Source organism: Pleurodeles waltl, chromosome 7 (genome assembly GCF_031143425.1).
Source record: "Pleurodeles waltl isolate 20211129_DDA chromosome 7, aPleWal1.hap1.20221129, whole genome shotgun sequence".
Classification (NCBI taxonomy): Eukaryota; Metazoa; Chordata; class Amphibia; order Caudata; family Salamandridae; genus Pleurodeles; species Pleurodeles waltl.
The window spans coordinates 132,670,887-132,686,190 of record NC_090446.1 but is presented as its reverse complement, the minus strand read 5'-3'; the positions used below and the strand labels follow the sequence as shown (position 1 = coordinate 132,686,190).

General features: G+C 43.4%; 1 protein-coding gene across 2 annotated transcripts in view; it reads right to left on the bottom strand.

The window, feature by feature from the left end:
* HM13 (histocompatibility minor 13) overlaps window positions 1–15,304 on the bottom strand; it is a 62,830-nt gene that overhangs the window by 18,391 nt on the left and 29,135 nt on the right. For both annotated transcript variants that reach the window (XR_011205457.1, XM_069243339.1), the window contains exons 8-11: window positions 7,745–7,828; window positions 4,950–4,986; window positions 3,614–3,716; window positions 3,256–3,341 (exon numbers count right to left, since the gene is read on the bottom strand). Coding sequence is in view for 1 of the 2 variants with exons in the window: in XM_069243339.1 (XP_069099440.1) it covers window positions 3,256–3,341; window positions 3,614–3,716; window positions 4,950–4,986; window positions 7,745–7,828 (310 nt within the window). In the remaining variant the exon portion in view is untranslated. The remainder of the gene's footprint in view (window positions 1–3,255; window positions 3,342–3,613; window positions 3,717–4,949; window positions 4,987–7,744; window positions 7,829–15,304) is intronic.

The window sequence follows — 15,304 nt, the reverse complement described above, 5'->3', positions numbered from 1 at the left end:
GGAAGGGTTATTATGGAGCTCATAGTAGTAGAAAGGGTTTGGAGTGAGTGAGAGTGGAGCTAGAGGATAGTTTGATGGAGGTATAGGGTGATGGTCAGATAGAGTAAAGAATTTCTGAGTATTTTTCTTTCCTCTTCTAAAGTAGGATTAGAGTAGTAAATATACAGATACCTGATTACATAATTAAGGTAATAAAATGAACAAAGAACATAATATATATACATTGAGATTTAAAGTTGTATTGTATAAACACGGTCTTTCAAGAGTTACAGTTTTTAAAGTTAATCTGTGTACTTTTATAACATTATTTTATCTTTCCTCAATATTTCAATAGTGAAATGCTTGTAGATAAATAGTTAAGATAATATTTACCTATTGTGATAGCTATATTGAAAACAGAGACTTATAAGCATCTAATCAAGCAACGTATATAGAAACTTTGCAATGACCTATGAACATGTCAAGTGAAGAATACACATACACCTACAAATACATACATATATAGGCCTAAAGAGTATGTATATATTTTAAGATAGAATAGTTATTATATGTATTTGTACAAAGAAGTACACATATCTAGATATATACACAAACACACTATCAAATTACAACATGTTTACATACAGAGGGATCTGCAGTCCATTGCTGTTTGAGTATGGTGGTTACGTGGGAAAGAGCCAAATCTTGAGTAGTCTTCTGAAGATTAGATAGTTATCCGTAGATCTTATATTTTGAGGTAATGGTTTCCATAGTTTGTCCGCTTGAACAAATAAAGATGCACTCGGTATTGTCCTTTTCCTATATGGTGGTGTTTTGAGGCAGGATGCCAAGCATGAACGGAGGTTTCTTTGTTGAATGTAGCTGGTGATTTTATTCCTGATGAAAAGTGGTCCAGTTCCATGTATTGCTTTGTGGGTGACACAAAGACTTTATTCATATGATATGGGGCTGCCTGGACATGGTGGGATACCTGGACGACATACTGATCTCCCTTGGCAGGGCCACAAGGTGGGATTCCCCCAGATATATTGGACAATGCCTATTGGGTCAGGTCCTGATTAAAAAGAAGAAGAAGCCGGATGTTTTTATTGCTGGAGCTCACACTGGCCAGGCGTAGGTTAGCTTTACAGTGGTTGTCCCCAAGGGCTCCAACGCCTGCTGAGTGGAAGAGGGACGTGGCTGAATGGGCAAAATGCACAGGAGTGCCATATGCGGAACACCTGTAGAGATGCTAAACTTGCAGATGATTTGTGGGCTTGGATGGCTATACTGGCTGATCTGTTGGACCCTCCCTCCTACCAGATACCCGTCCTCCTTGGGGACCCCAGGAGCGATCTGAATTGTGTGATTTTTGGAAACGGACAGGATTAGCTTCTCATAGTACTTTAGGGTATCAGGATGAAAGTTGAAAGGCTCAGGGATCATTCTTGTTGCTGGACGTACATGCTACGTATGCTTACTGTCGTCATGCTGATCTGTGTTATGTCGTCTTGATAATGTATAAATGCCCCAAAACGAGTTTCAGTAGTCGAGTCTCGGCAAGAATAAAGAAATGCTGAAGGTACATGAAGGTGGGATCCCAAGAAAGGCAGGATTTTCTTTAATAATTTCTGGAGAGCAAAAAAACAGTTACTTACCTTGTTGACTTGGCAGTGAAAAGGAAGGGATGCAACAAGATTGATACCCACATTTCTTACAGCTTTCACTGATGGAGAGCAAGGGTTCATTACTACTGGCCTAGAAAAGATTTCAGTGGATGATTCTTGGGGGAGCAATCAAAACCTCCTTTTCAAAGGGATTCACCGTCAAGGAGTTGCTAGTCATCGCCATCGGGTAACGAAGTGGCGGTTAATCAAGTTGTCATGAACTGGTTGGAGTGTCGCCGTATTACATGATGCCCTTTGTGGAACTTCATGGTGTAATCTCCCCTATGAGAATTTCAACAGGCCCTTCTGCTTGATTTCCCATCATTTCTTCACTGTGTCTTTTGACGATTTTTTCAAAAAACACTTCAATTGTACTGGGCTAATTTACTATTCCAACTCCTGTCACATCGTACTGAAGGCAAATGTTCCGCGAAATAAACATTTATGGGTCATTACTATGTCCGAATGTCTTTACAGTGTATGGTTCCAAATTCAAAAGGGCCAGCTTACTGATAAATCTGCAAACAGGACGTCTCACTCAAGCAAGCTCCCATAGAGCCGCAATATACATGCAGCCAAGCTGGTCTGGTCAAAGATCAATAACCGAACACTGCCAGTGCCCAGGAGCTATAGCAAAGATTTCCTGCTTACCCATGGGCAACTCACATGGTCACAAACCGGTCACAAACCACCCAGCCCATTAGGGTGCCCATATCTTAATCTTTTCCAGCTAAGAGGGGTCTTATTTCGTCAAGAATGAGACACTGAGGTCTAGATCCATTGGCTACAGCCAGTCACCATAATTCGGAAACAGAGTTCCCTTTACAGTTCCAGAGATCATGGTTAAAGGATGGGAATGGTACCCAACTTTAATTACCAGTTCCTATATGGGAAATATAAATATTGAGATACGGTGCAGCTGCAACTGGAAGATGTTGACCATGACTGCCCCTTTGATTTGCCTGTTGTTGACTGGGGTGGGGAAATGGGGCAGGATGGTTGGAAGGGTTAGTCTACTGTGCCACGTTCAAGGATCCTCTGGAATCTCCTCTGGTTCAGTCCTTGTTTCAGGGTCCCCAGTGGCCACAGCTGGTTTTGCAGCTGACAAAGTGAAGTCTTCAACGGAGGGCACAAAGGTATGGCCGTCCTGACCCTAGGATGGTTACACACTGCAATGAAATACTTTCAACCCAATGTTGAGATAATCCCCCTAGAACAGCAAAAATGTTCCCCGCGAATGCCAGTATAAGATATGCACACTAAAGGTTCCATGCTACAGATAATTACCAGCTTTCTTAAGTACACACAACCAATTACAAAAATAAAATGTGAAGGAACTCAGTCACCCAGGACCCACGTAGAATATCTTTGCTCTGTCAGACTTCAGAGACCATATTAGACAGATCTTTGAAAAAATAGCAGCTGAGCACTGTTGCACATTTCAGTCCACGACTTCCATTAACATCTTTGTGCGTATGCTATGCAGAGACGTAGACAAACATAAAAAACAAAACACAATCAAACATGACATACATACAACATAACCATCCACTTAATCCAACACAACACCTGCAGGTATTCTAATTGCACTGTTTTGAAGGAGTCTTACCTGAACAGATCTGCAATTTCACCTTTCACAAGCGCCACCAGCAAGGGAAAACCAATACAGGCGGGAACCAGGTAGAGGAGAGCTGGCTGTGAGAACAAAGCCAAGAGCCGGATTAATGGAAAATAAAGAACGCTCAGAAAACAGCTTCCGCACAGCACAAGTGAAGCATTCAATACAGTAAACGCCACACTCAGTAATACTCATTCTTCCACTATAGTCTCATCACAGCCCATGATGCCGGAGGGTGCCGGCATAGGAAGGCAATGATTTCTATGCTACATGCTTATTCTTCACACTGGCTTCAGCTCTCGCGCACAGGATAGCGGCACAAATGTTTTTTATGACAGACAGGAGTTACCTGTGCATGCTTGAAGGTGTGCATGACGAAGATGGTCAAGCCCAGTCCAAAGATATAAGCCAGGAAGCTGGTGTAGAAGTAGGTATGGGAATTCTTCTTCAGGCTATGCAGAAAGACAAACAGGCTTAGCTCCCAAACCATATAGTCTTAAAGAAAAAAAGCAGCAATGGCTTCTGATGACAGGACAATACAAGGTCCATCCCCTCATTGTAGCCTCATCACAATACATACTGCTGCTTTGCAAACAGATCAAACTTTCAGACATTGCTTTCCCTATCATTCTTTTTAATCAGTGGTTCCCACCCTATGGTCTGGAGACGCCTGGGTCAACGAAACCTCCTTAGGGAGTCCGCGACAACTTAGAAATGTGAATAATATTAACAGATTAGGTCCCCAGCTTTTAGTAATGACTCAGTGGGGGGGTCCCTGGATTCCAAAAATGATAAAGTGGAGGGCCACAGAAGTCAAAAGGTTGGGAATCACTGCTTTAGATTACCACTGTCCTAACATACACAGCCATGTGGGCTAAAGTGGATCTGGGAGCCAGTGACTCCAGGGTGTCCCAGGACCACCTCTCCAGCATTCTTATATATATATATATATATATATATATATATATATATATATATATATATATATATATATATATATATATATATAAAAATAAAAAAACCTAGGCAAAACAAAGAAGTAAAAAAAAAAAAAAAAAAAAAATAATAATTAAAAAAACCAAAACATAACAGGTAAAGCATAAAACTGCATCTGCATGTTCCTTCTCTACACACTGCTGGTGGTGGTTGTTACCTTGGAAGTAGTACAACCCCTTATTCAGTCCAGCACACATGTGGCCGTACATAACACAAGTAGGGTGAGGAACATTTTCCATCCATGCGCTCCACTTGCTGTCATGTACCAACATCTTAAAGCTCATGTGCGAAGTTTAACAGGCTCACAGCACGCACACCAGGAAGGTCTTGGCAGAATGGTATTATGTTGGACACTTACAGGGATCGTGGACTGCAGGTGAAGGTAGTCTCTGCCGTTACCTTCCATGCTACAGTACATGTACTAACGTCCCACTCATCAAGCACAGACATAGCACCATACTACCAGGGGCCCACATTCCTTGTGGAAGACGTGGTTAACAACCTCCACCCCAGCCCCACCACATGAGTGCCTAACTTACAGCTCTGCTGCCATCCTGAATCCACAGCATCCATTCTGCTTGCACGACGCCTTTGCTTCCAGTCCTCTCCTCAAACCCCTTACTGGCTAGTGCCCACTACAAACGTGCCACCCCATCATTATGCCTTCTTCATTCCTGCCCCAAATTTACCTGACGTCAAACCGCAGAAGGAGGGCAATGAAGATCCCTGTTACAAATAGAAGAAAAAAAAAAAAGGTTTAAAAGAAACACAACAAACTGGACAGCTGTAGGCAGGACTCTGTGCATAAGCAAGCAGGGTTATAGAACACATATGCAAGTGCTTTGGAGGACAATGGTAATTTTAATATTTACTCAATCCTAAAATAAGACCGAGGAGGCTGCATCCCAAGCCATTTGTAATGGAAAATTTGGAAAGAACCTTCATAACAGTTGAGTTAAATCACTTGTCCCAACTCCAATCCCTTACTAGTTCTTGCATAGGCCGCAAACACCAAAACATAAGATTCGAGCATGTAGTCGTGATGAGAGCACAAACTGCATCAACCTAGTGGTATTTAGAACCGAATCAGAATTTTGCCTCAAATAGGTGTTCATCCAGACTTGGGGCGAACCCCTCTGCATTTGCCTATTTGACACAAAACATCTAAAGTCAAGACATTCGGATTTCATAAACTGAATAAATAAATTATTTTATGGTTTAATCATATGATCTGTGCTGGTGTAAAAGTCGAATAAAAGATATGGGATCAATATTTATACAGGATTGCTTTCTGTTACCTTTAAAATGAAAGTGTGCTGATCAGGTTTGTAACCTTGGATATGAAAAGACATAATTTGGTACTGTTCATCTAGTCGGTATCCAGAACACTACTATAAAACACTACTTGAATACTACAGAGTGCTTTTTGGTACAAGTACAGTTCTCGTTCCATTTTGAACTAAACAGCAGGAGGTGGTCTCCACCGACAAAACGTGCATGTATGTAAACAACATCCGAATGAAAAGTGGAAAGCAATATGACCAAATTTTTACTACCAAGTATACCTATCATTGGGCAAGAGATTTTATTCTGCAATGAAATATTTGCCATAGGAGCACAGAATAGTCTGTCATTCAATATGTTTTGCTTTTTCACACGACTGGGTGATTACAAGTTGGTTGGTCTATTCCGACCCTTGTTTAAACAGGGGTCAGAATTATGAGTTTGGCTGTATTTAATTCATCTGATAATTAGCAGGTGAGTTAAATGCGGCAACTGTTATTAAATTGCGCTGGGTCAAACCTGTTGAAATTTAATGTGGGAAAGTCATCTATTATTTACTGTAGCGTGCTGATTTTGGGGAGTAAAACAAAAGCTGCATGTTATTCCCCAGAAACTCGTAATATGTGTTATTTATCGCATTCGATAAATAACATACCCTGTGGTATTGTTATTTGTAAGGTGCGATAAATACCAGCGAAACTCTTAATCAGGGCCTCTACGATTCTTTTTTTGAGGAGGCAGTGGGCTGGGTGTGGCAAGTTTACAAGGCCAACACACACTTTCTGCTGGACTGGATTTCGTGGACCAGTGCTGGATGGCCACAGCAGGACGCAATATTATTGCAACAAGGAAGTGAGGATCAACACCAGGAGGAGAAGGCGACAGCTGCGTATCTAAAAGTGCCTATAGTGAAAACAAAACATAAAAAAAAACACACCTTCTCATTACAATCTCAATCCGAACACCTCGACCTTCCACCAACGTCCTGATTCTGAGTAGCGTTAAATTCTGATCTCTATGCAAACACCTGCTTGTGCAGGATTCGGAAGCCAGAGCTCTGTGCTCACAGTATACACTCCCCCACCCTCCTAGGTAAAACCTTCCAAGAATGTATGGGGCTAAAGGGCCTGATGAAAGGGGAAAGCGTGCCGAATTCGGTAATTACTAATTTCACATGTTATGCAAATACTTGAAATATATGAGATCTACCAAAACTTGTAAATACTTCTCCACTAAGGACCACTGTATGGGGGCACAACTACTGTGCGCACTAGTGTGGGATACAATTCACGTTGAAAACGAGCTTTGCGGTTAACGTACAACTTTGAGGGTTACCATGTAATGCTTCTCGTTGTAGCGCGTTTCAGGCTCAGTCTCAAGCGCCCGGACGGCGCTAGGTGAACTGTCTGCAATGGAGACTTATTTTTATGTTATGCTCATTTGCCACCTGTGTAGCACAGAATCACTCTGTACACGATGACTATAGACAGACGTGCATGAACTCTCACTTTTACATTTAAGGCACACGATATTAAACGAAAGGCGCGACAGCATGCATGCTGTTCGCAAGCATGTGCGCGGGTGTCTGCTTGAGGACGTCACTGGGGCAATGCGGCTCGAGATAACTGATAAAGCTACATTCATTCACCCATCAGTGCGCGGCACATTTCAGGAGGCCGCGTCTCAAAGAGGGATTCTTTCCAATGACCACAGAACGCCGATAAGCCTGGAGCCCTGCATGTCCTGGGCTTCTTCTGGCTGACGGTCCCTCTCTTGCACCCTATTCATCTAAACACGTCTGCCTCAGAGAAAAGCCCGCCTAATGTTCGCTCCAGTGACGAAAGCACAGGCCCAGAGAAGGCCCGCCAAAAGTTAGGACAGTGCGCCCTCGTGAGGGAGACATGCATATTACAACACGTTACGGGTTTACAGTATCAATGAGCAGACTGATCAGACGTGAGGCAGGCAATACTACGAGGGAGGCGGGCAATACTACGGGGGAGGCAGGCGGGGCAGTACTCCAGGTGTTTAATTTTCAGTGAACGAACAGTTATACGTCATGGTGTTTCTGAAAGTGTAAAAGTGAAAGGCCATTGTAGACTGAGCACTCGCTGCTTATAGCCGGTAATACTGAAAGCACCTGAATCTATGGCAGACCCACTTTTGGTCATCATATTCTGCTTCAGGCGGATACACATACCTGGAATCACTATATCACCGAGCCCCAACATAGCGAAGTTATTCGCTTGCAGCCCCTTCTCCAGCAAGTCCTGAGGAAAAACCACTGGAAGAGAGAGAAAAAACAAGCATCAACAGAGGGAGAAACAGTGATATGTCCACTGAGGGGGGAGTAGAGAGATAAGCAGTGCAAGAGGAAAAAGGACTTTAAGAGAAGGGAGGAGAAGTAAAGAAGAAAGGAACTTAAAGAGGTGAGTTACAGACAGGACAAGAGTAAATGTACAGAACAAAGAGGCACGAAGGGATGGGCAGGACAAGAGGAAAGAAACAAAGTGGTGTGAAAGGGTGGACAGGACAAGATTAAAGGTACAGAACAAAGAGGCATGAAGGGATGGATAGGACAAGAGAAATAGGACAGAACAAGAAGGTATAGGCAGGATAAGAAGGTATGGGTCAGAACAAGAGGGTATGGGCAAGACGAGATGAAAGGGACTTAGCAAAGAGGCGAGAAGGGATGGCACTACAAGAGGACAGGGACTTAAAGAGAGGCGAGGTACAGGTAGGACAAGGGTAAATGTACAGAACAAAGACGGATGAAGGGGTGGACAGGACAAGAGGACAGGGACAGAACATAGGGGTGAGAATGGACAGACAGGACACGGATAAAGGGGCAGAACAAATGTACCAAAGGATGGACAGGACAAGATGAAAGGGACAGAACAAGAAGGTGAGAAGGGATGGGCAGGACAAGAGTACAGGAACAGAACAAAGGGCCAGATGTATCAAAGGGTTTTACCCATTCTGTGTCTATGGGAAAATGCGTTGGTACATATGGCCCAAAGGGATGTGAAGGGAAGTGCAGGTGAATAATAAAGAGACAAAACAAAGGCATGAAGAGGTTGGCAGGACAAGAGAAAGGGGACAGAACAAGCAGACATGAAGGAATGGGCAGAAAGAGGAAAGGGAAAGAGATGTAAAAACAAACATGAAGGAAAGGGCAGGGCAAGGGGAAACCGACAGGTGAAAGGGGTGTGGAAGTATGGGCAGGACATGGGGAAAGGGCCAGAATAAAGATATGTGTGAAAGGAAGGGACAGGCAGGATAAGAATAGAAGGACGGAAAAAAAAAAAAAAAAGAGGGCTGAAGGGAGGGGCAGGATAGGAGGAAGGGGACAGAGAAATCAGGCATGAAGGGAGGGTCAGGATAGGAGGAAGGGGACAGAGAAATCAGGCATGAAGGGAAGGTCAGGACAAGAAAAAATGGATTCAACAAAGGCGTGAAAGCAAAGGCAGAACAAGAGGAAAGGGACAGAAAAAGAGGGGTGAAAGGATGGACAGGGCAAGAGGAAAGGGACAGAGCAAAGAGGTGAAGGGATAGGAAGGAAAAAAGCAAAAGGACAGAACAAAGAGGTGTGATGTGATGGGCAAAACAAAAGGAAAACAGCACAGCACGAGGAGGAGTTAAAGCTAATCAAGGCTAGAAAAGATGGCAGAGCAGATCAATGGTGAGATGAGAGCCAAGGCACAACGAGACAGAAAGCTAGGGGAAGGTTTATTTGATGGGCAAATTCAGCGTAGAGCGACACAGGTGGAGCCACTGATGGACAGAGAAAGAAAAAATCCAGGAGAGGGTCTATATACTGTTTGTCACTGGTGAAAACGGGCAAAAAGTGAGGAAGAAGAGAGTAACAGAACTCAATCAAGGAAACGAGAAAAAGAAGCATTGGGAGAGCCAACTCATGGCTTATCGTGTGTGAAGAGCTCTGCTAAGCTGCCCAGGGAGAACAGTCTTCAGTGGGTGCAGGTTGGGTGAGAGCCGATAGCATGGCTGCGAGTCTCTAGTCTAAAGCCCCTGCCAGACAGGAGAAGCTAGTCTGTTTGGTGCTAACAAATGTGCACATGTGTGTGCACTAAGGAACTACCCTGTCTCACCCCCAAAGCCACAAAGTGAAGCTAACGGCACAATATAACCATTCACAAAATGCTGTGACTTCGCATTAATTATGCAAGTGGTCACAAAACTAATATGATCCAAGAGAAGAGGGCGAGGTAGTGAGTGAATGGCACTCCTACTTCCAAAAATTATAGCTTAGAGTAACTCAATTAACACGGTGCACAAAACTCAGGTAACCACCCTCTAAATATTACCTCCACGATATACCCAAAGGGATATCTAACAATACATTAAAGAGTAATGGCACACATGCAGTATAACAACTCTAAGTAGATCAAAATTAATCTAACACCAGTCAAAGTAATCTACACACTGTATCTATCTGGAAAGGCACCAAAAGTATATCCTTATACAAATTTATTAATCCTATTTAACATTCTGGAATTCACAAAATTATATGCACTGTATATAACCATAAATGTCACTCCATTTCAAAGCCTATATGTAATCATTAGTACATGAAAAATGAAAATGTCACTTACCCAGTGTACATCTGTTCGTGGCATTAGTCGCTGCAGATTCACATGTTTGGCACAGTCCGCTGCCTGGTGTTGGGCTCGGAGTATTACAAGTTGTTTTTCTTCGAAGAAGTCTTTTTGGTCACGGGACCGAAGGACTCCTCCCTCCTCGGCTCCATTGCGCATGGGCGTCGACTCCATCTTAGATTGTTTTCCCCGCAGAGGGTGAGGATGGAGTTGTTTGGTATAAATAGTGCCCATGCAATGGAGTGAATATGTATGTACGTTAAGAGTTTCTAATAATTATTTACAAATGTTCAGATGTTTAAGATTTATGATCTACTTCTAAACGGCTACAGGCTTCCCGGGGAGGTGGGAGGGTACATGTGAATCTGCAGCGACTAATGCCACGAACAGATGTACACTGGGTAAGTGACATTTTCAGTTCGATGGCATATGTTGCTGCAGATACACATGTTTGGCATAGACTATAAAGCAGTTACCTCCCCTAAAAGCGGTGGTTTAGCCTGTAGGAGTTGAAGTAGTTTGGAATAATGTTCTTAGTACAGCTTGGCCCACTGTAGCTTGTTGTGCATTTAGTACGTCTACACAGTAGTGTTTAGTAAACGTATGAGGCGTAGACCAGGTTGCAGCCTTACATATTTCGCTCATAGGAATGTTTCCTAGAAAGGCCATTGTAGCACCTTTCTTTCTGGTTCAGTGTGCCTTTGGTGTAATAGGCAATTCTCTTTTGGCTTTAAGATAGCATGTTTGAATGCATCTGACTATCCATCTAGCAATGCCTTGTTTAGAGATTGGATTTCCTATGTGTGGTTTTTGAAAAGCTATGAACAGTTGTTTTGTTTTCCTGATTAGCTTTGTTCTGTCAATGTAATACATTAGTGCTCTTTTGATGTCTAATGTATGTAGTGCCCTTTCAGCCACAGAATTTGGTTGTGGGAAGAACACTGGCAATTCTACTGTTTGATTTAAATGGAATGGTGAGATTACTTTTGGCAGAAATTTTGGATTTGTTCTTAGAACTATTTTATTGTTGTGTATTTGAATAAATGGTTCTTGTATGGTAAATGCCTGTATTTCACTTACTCTTCTGAGGGATGTGATTGCAATGAGAAATGCGACCTTCCAGGTTAGATATTGCATTTCACAGGAATGCATGGGTTCGAAAGGTGGACCCATGAGTCTTGTTAAGACGATGTTAAGATTCCATGAAGGAACTGGTGGTGTTCTTGGTGGTATAATTCTTTTTAGCCCTTCCATGAATGCTTTAATAACTGGTATTCTAAATAGAGACGATGAATGAGTAGTTTGTAGGTAAGCAGATATTGCTGCGAGGTGTATTTTTATAGATGAAAAAGCGAGATTTGCTTTTTGCAAATGTAGTAAGTATCCTACTATGTCTTTAGTAGAGGCATGTAATGGTTGTATTTGATTGGCATGGCAGTAGTAAACAAATCTTTTCCACTTAGATGCATAGCAGTGTCTAGTGGAAGGTTTTCTAGCTTGTTTTATGACCTCCATGCATTCTTGTGTGAGGTCTAAGTGTCCGAATTCTAGGATTTCAGGAGCCAAATTGCCAGATTCAATGATGCTGGGTTTGGATGCCTGATCTGTTGTTTGTGTTGTGTTAACAGATCTGGCCTGTTGGGTAGTTTGACATGCGGTACTAGTGAAAGGTCTAGTAGAGTTGTATACCAAGGTTGTCTTGCCCATGTGGGTGCTATCAGTATGAGTTTGAGTTGGTTTTGACTCAACTTGTTTACTAGATATGGAAGGAGAGGGAGAGGGGGAAAAGCGTACGCAAATATCCCTGACCAACTCATCCATAGAGCATTGCCTTGTGATTCGCGGTGTGGGTACCTGGATGCGAAGTTTTGGCATTTTGAGTTTTCTTTTGTTGCGAACAAATCTATCTGGGGTGTTCCCCAAATTTGAAAGTACTTGTTCAGGACTTGGGGGTGAATTTCCCATTCGTTGACTTGTTGGTGGTCTCGCGAAAGGTTGTCTGCTAGTTGGTTTTGTATTCCTGGAATAAATTGTGCTATTAGGCGAATGTTGTTGTGAATCGCCCACTGCCAAATTTTTTGTGTTAGGAGTCACAATTGTGTTGAGTGTGTTCCTCCTTGTTTGTTTAAATAATACATTGTTGTCATGTTGTCTGTTTTGACAAGAATGTATTTGTGTGTTATTATGGGTTGGAAGGCTTTTAACGCTAGAAATACTGCTAACAGTTCTAGGTAATTGATATGAAATTTTGTTTCGTGTATATCCCATTGTCCTTGAATGCTGTGGTGATTGAGGTGTGCTCCCCACCCTGTCATGGAAGCATCTGTTGTTATAACGTATTGAGGCACTGGGTCCTGAAATGTCCGCCCTTTGTTTAAATTTTTGCTGTTCCACCATAGAAGCGAGAGGTATGTTTGGCGGTCTACCAACACCAGATTTTGAAGTTGACCCTGTGCCTGTGACCATTGTGATGCTAGACACTGTTTTAAGGGTCGCATGTGTAGTCTTGCGTTTGGGACAATGGCTATGCATGATGACATCATGCCTAGAAGTTTTAGCACAAATTTTGCTTGTATCTTTTGGTTTGGAAACATAGCACTTATTACCTTGTGGAATGCCTGCACTCTTTGTGGACTTGGAGTGGCAATTCCTTTTGATGTGTTGATGGTTGCTCCTAGATATTGTTGTGTTTGACACGGTTCTAGGTGTGATTTTGTATAGTTGATGGAAAACCCCAGTTTGTGAAGGGTTTGTATGACAAATGTGGTGTCGTTTGCGCATTTTTTTACTGTGTTGGTCTTGATTAGCCAATCGTCTAGGTAAGGGAACACATGTATCTGTTGTCTCCTGATGTGTGCTGCTACTACTGCTAGACATTTTGTGAACACTCTTGGTGCAGTTGTTATTCCGAATGGCAACACCTTGAATTGGTAATGTATTCCTTTGAATACGAACCGTAGGTACTTTCTGTGAGAAGGGTGTATTGGTATATGAAAGTACGCATCCTTTAGGTCTAATGTGGTCATGTAATCTTGCTGTTTGAGCAGTGGAATGATGTCTTGTAGTGTGACCATGTGAAAATGGTCCGATATGATGTAGGTATTTAGTGTCCTGAGATCGAATATTGGTCTTAATGTTTTGTCTTTTTTTGGAATTAGAAAGTACAGGGAGTAAACTCCTGTGTTTTTTTGTTGTACTGGTACTAACTCTATTGCATCCTTTTGCAGTAGTGCTTGAACTTCTAGTCCTAAAAGTTCTAAATGTTGTGGTGACATTTTGCGTGTTTTGGGGGGGATGTTTGGTGGGAAGTTGTGGAATTCTATGCAATAGCCATGTTGGATTATTGCTAATACCCAATTGTCTGTTGTAATCTGTTGCCAAGATTGGTAGAATTGGCTTAGTCTTCCCCCCACTGGTGTTGAGTGAAGGGGTTGCGTGACTTGAAAGTCACTGTTTAGGTGGAGGTGTTTTTGGAGTCTGGAATCTTCCCCTACTCCTTGGGAATTGACCCCCCCGATATCCCCTGAAACCTCCCCTTTGGAAGGAACCCTGATATGGTGTGGTTCTTGTTTGTTGGCTGGTGGTGTCTGTGGGTTGGCCACGAAACCCCCCTCTAAATGGAGTTTTTCTGAAAGAGCCTCTGCTCTGCGGGGAGTAGAGTGCGCCCATGGCCTTGGCCGTGTCTGTGTCCTTTTTAAGTTTTTCAATGGCTGTATCCACTTCAGAGCCAAAAAGTTGTTTCTCGTTGAAGGGCATATTAAGGACAGCCTGCTGGATTTCAGGTTTGAAGCCTGAAGTGTGTAGCCAAGCGTGTCTCCTTATGGTGACAGCAGTGTTGACTGTTCTTGCTGCAGTATCGGCTGCGTCTAGTGAAGAGCGGATTTGATTGTTTGAGATCGTTTGTCCCTCTTCAACTATTTGCTGCGCCCTTTTTTGGTATTCCTGGGGAAGATGGTCTACGAGAAGTTGCATCTCGTCCCAGTGTGCGCGGTCATATCTGGCCAGCAGCGCTTGTGAATTTGCGATGCGCCACTGGTTGGCTGCCTGTGATGCTACTCTTTTTCCTGCCGCATCAAATTTTCGGCTTTCTTTGTCCAGAGGTGGGGCGTCGCCAGATGTATGTGAATTTGCCCTCTTGCGAGCTGCCCCTACTACCACGGAGTCAGGTGGTAACTGCGAAGTAATAAACACTGGGTCTGTGGGTGGTGGTTTGTATTTTTTATCCACCCTTGGGGTGATGGCTCTTGATTTTACGGGCTCTTCAAAAATTTGTTTTGCGTGCCGTAACATCCCTGGTAGCATTGGGAGACATTGATATTGGCTGTGTGTAGCCGAGAGGGTGTTAAATAAAAAATCATCCTCTATAGGATCGGAATGCAGTTGGACATTGTGGAATTCTGCTGCCCTAGCCACCAGTTGCGAGTATAAGGTACTGTCCTCTGGCGGTGACGGCTTTGTGGGGTATGACTCGGGATCATTGTCCGGCACTGGGGTGTCATACAGGTCCCAAGCGTCTTGATCCTGATCGTCATGACTTATGGTAGTTTGCGCTGGTGAGTGCATTTGTGGCGGTGTTTGTGCCGGCGATGCCTGTGGTGGAGAGGGCGGAGGCGTGACTTTTTTAACCACTTTGGCTTGTGGTTGTGCGTCATCCTTTGGAAGTCCGATCCTTCTTTTCCTCATGATTGGGGGAAGGGTTGATATCTTCCCTGTGTCTTGCTGGATGTACAGTCTCTTTTGTGTGTAGTCCGATTCTACACTTTGGAGCTCTTGTCCAAATCTGTGCATTTGGCCACTTATTCCTTGTTCCTCTGAGTAGGATGAAGGTGTGGTATTTTTCGGCGCCGGGAGAGAATCTTTTTTCGGTTTCGGCACCGACAGAATTTTTGTTCCTTTCGGCATGGATTCTCGGTGCCGATGTTTTTCGGTGCCGGTATCTTGTTTTTGTCTCTCGGAGCCGCTTTCTCGGCTCCGAGGTTGCTCCATGGCGGTCCCTCGACCGGAGTCGGGTGTCTTCGCTATGGGCGTGCCCTTTTTCGGCGCCTTCGACGGGTCGCCTGTTTTATGGGTCGAGCCATGGCCTGTTGGCAGTGGCGTCCCCTGGGCTTTCGGTTTGTCGATGGATTTACTTTTCGACGTCTTAC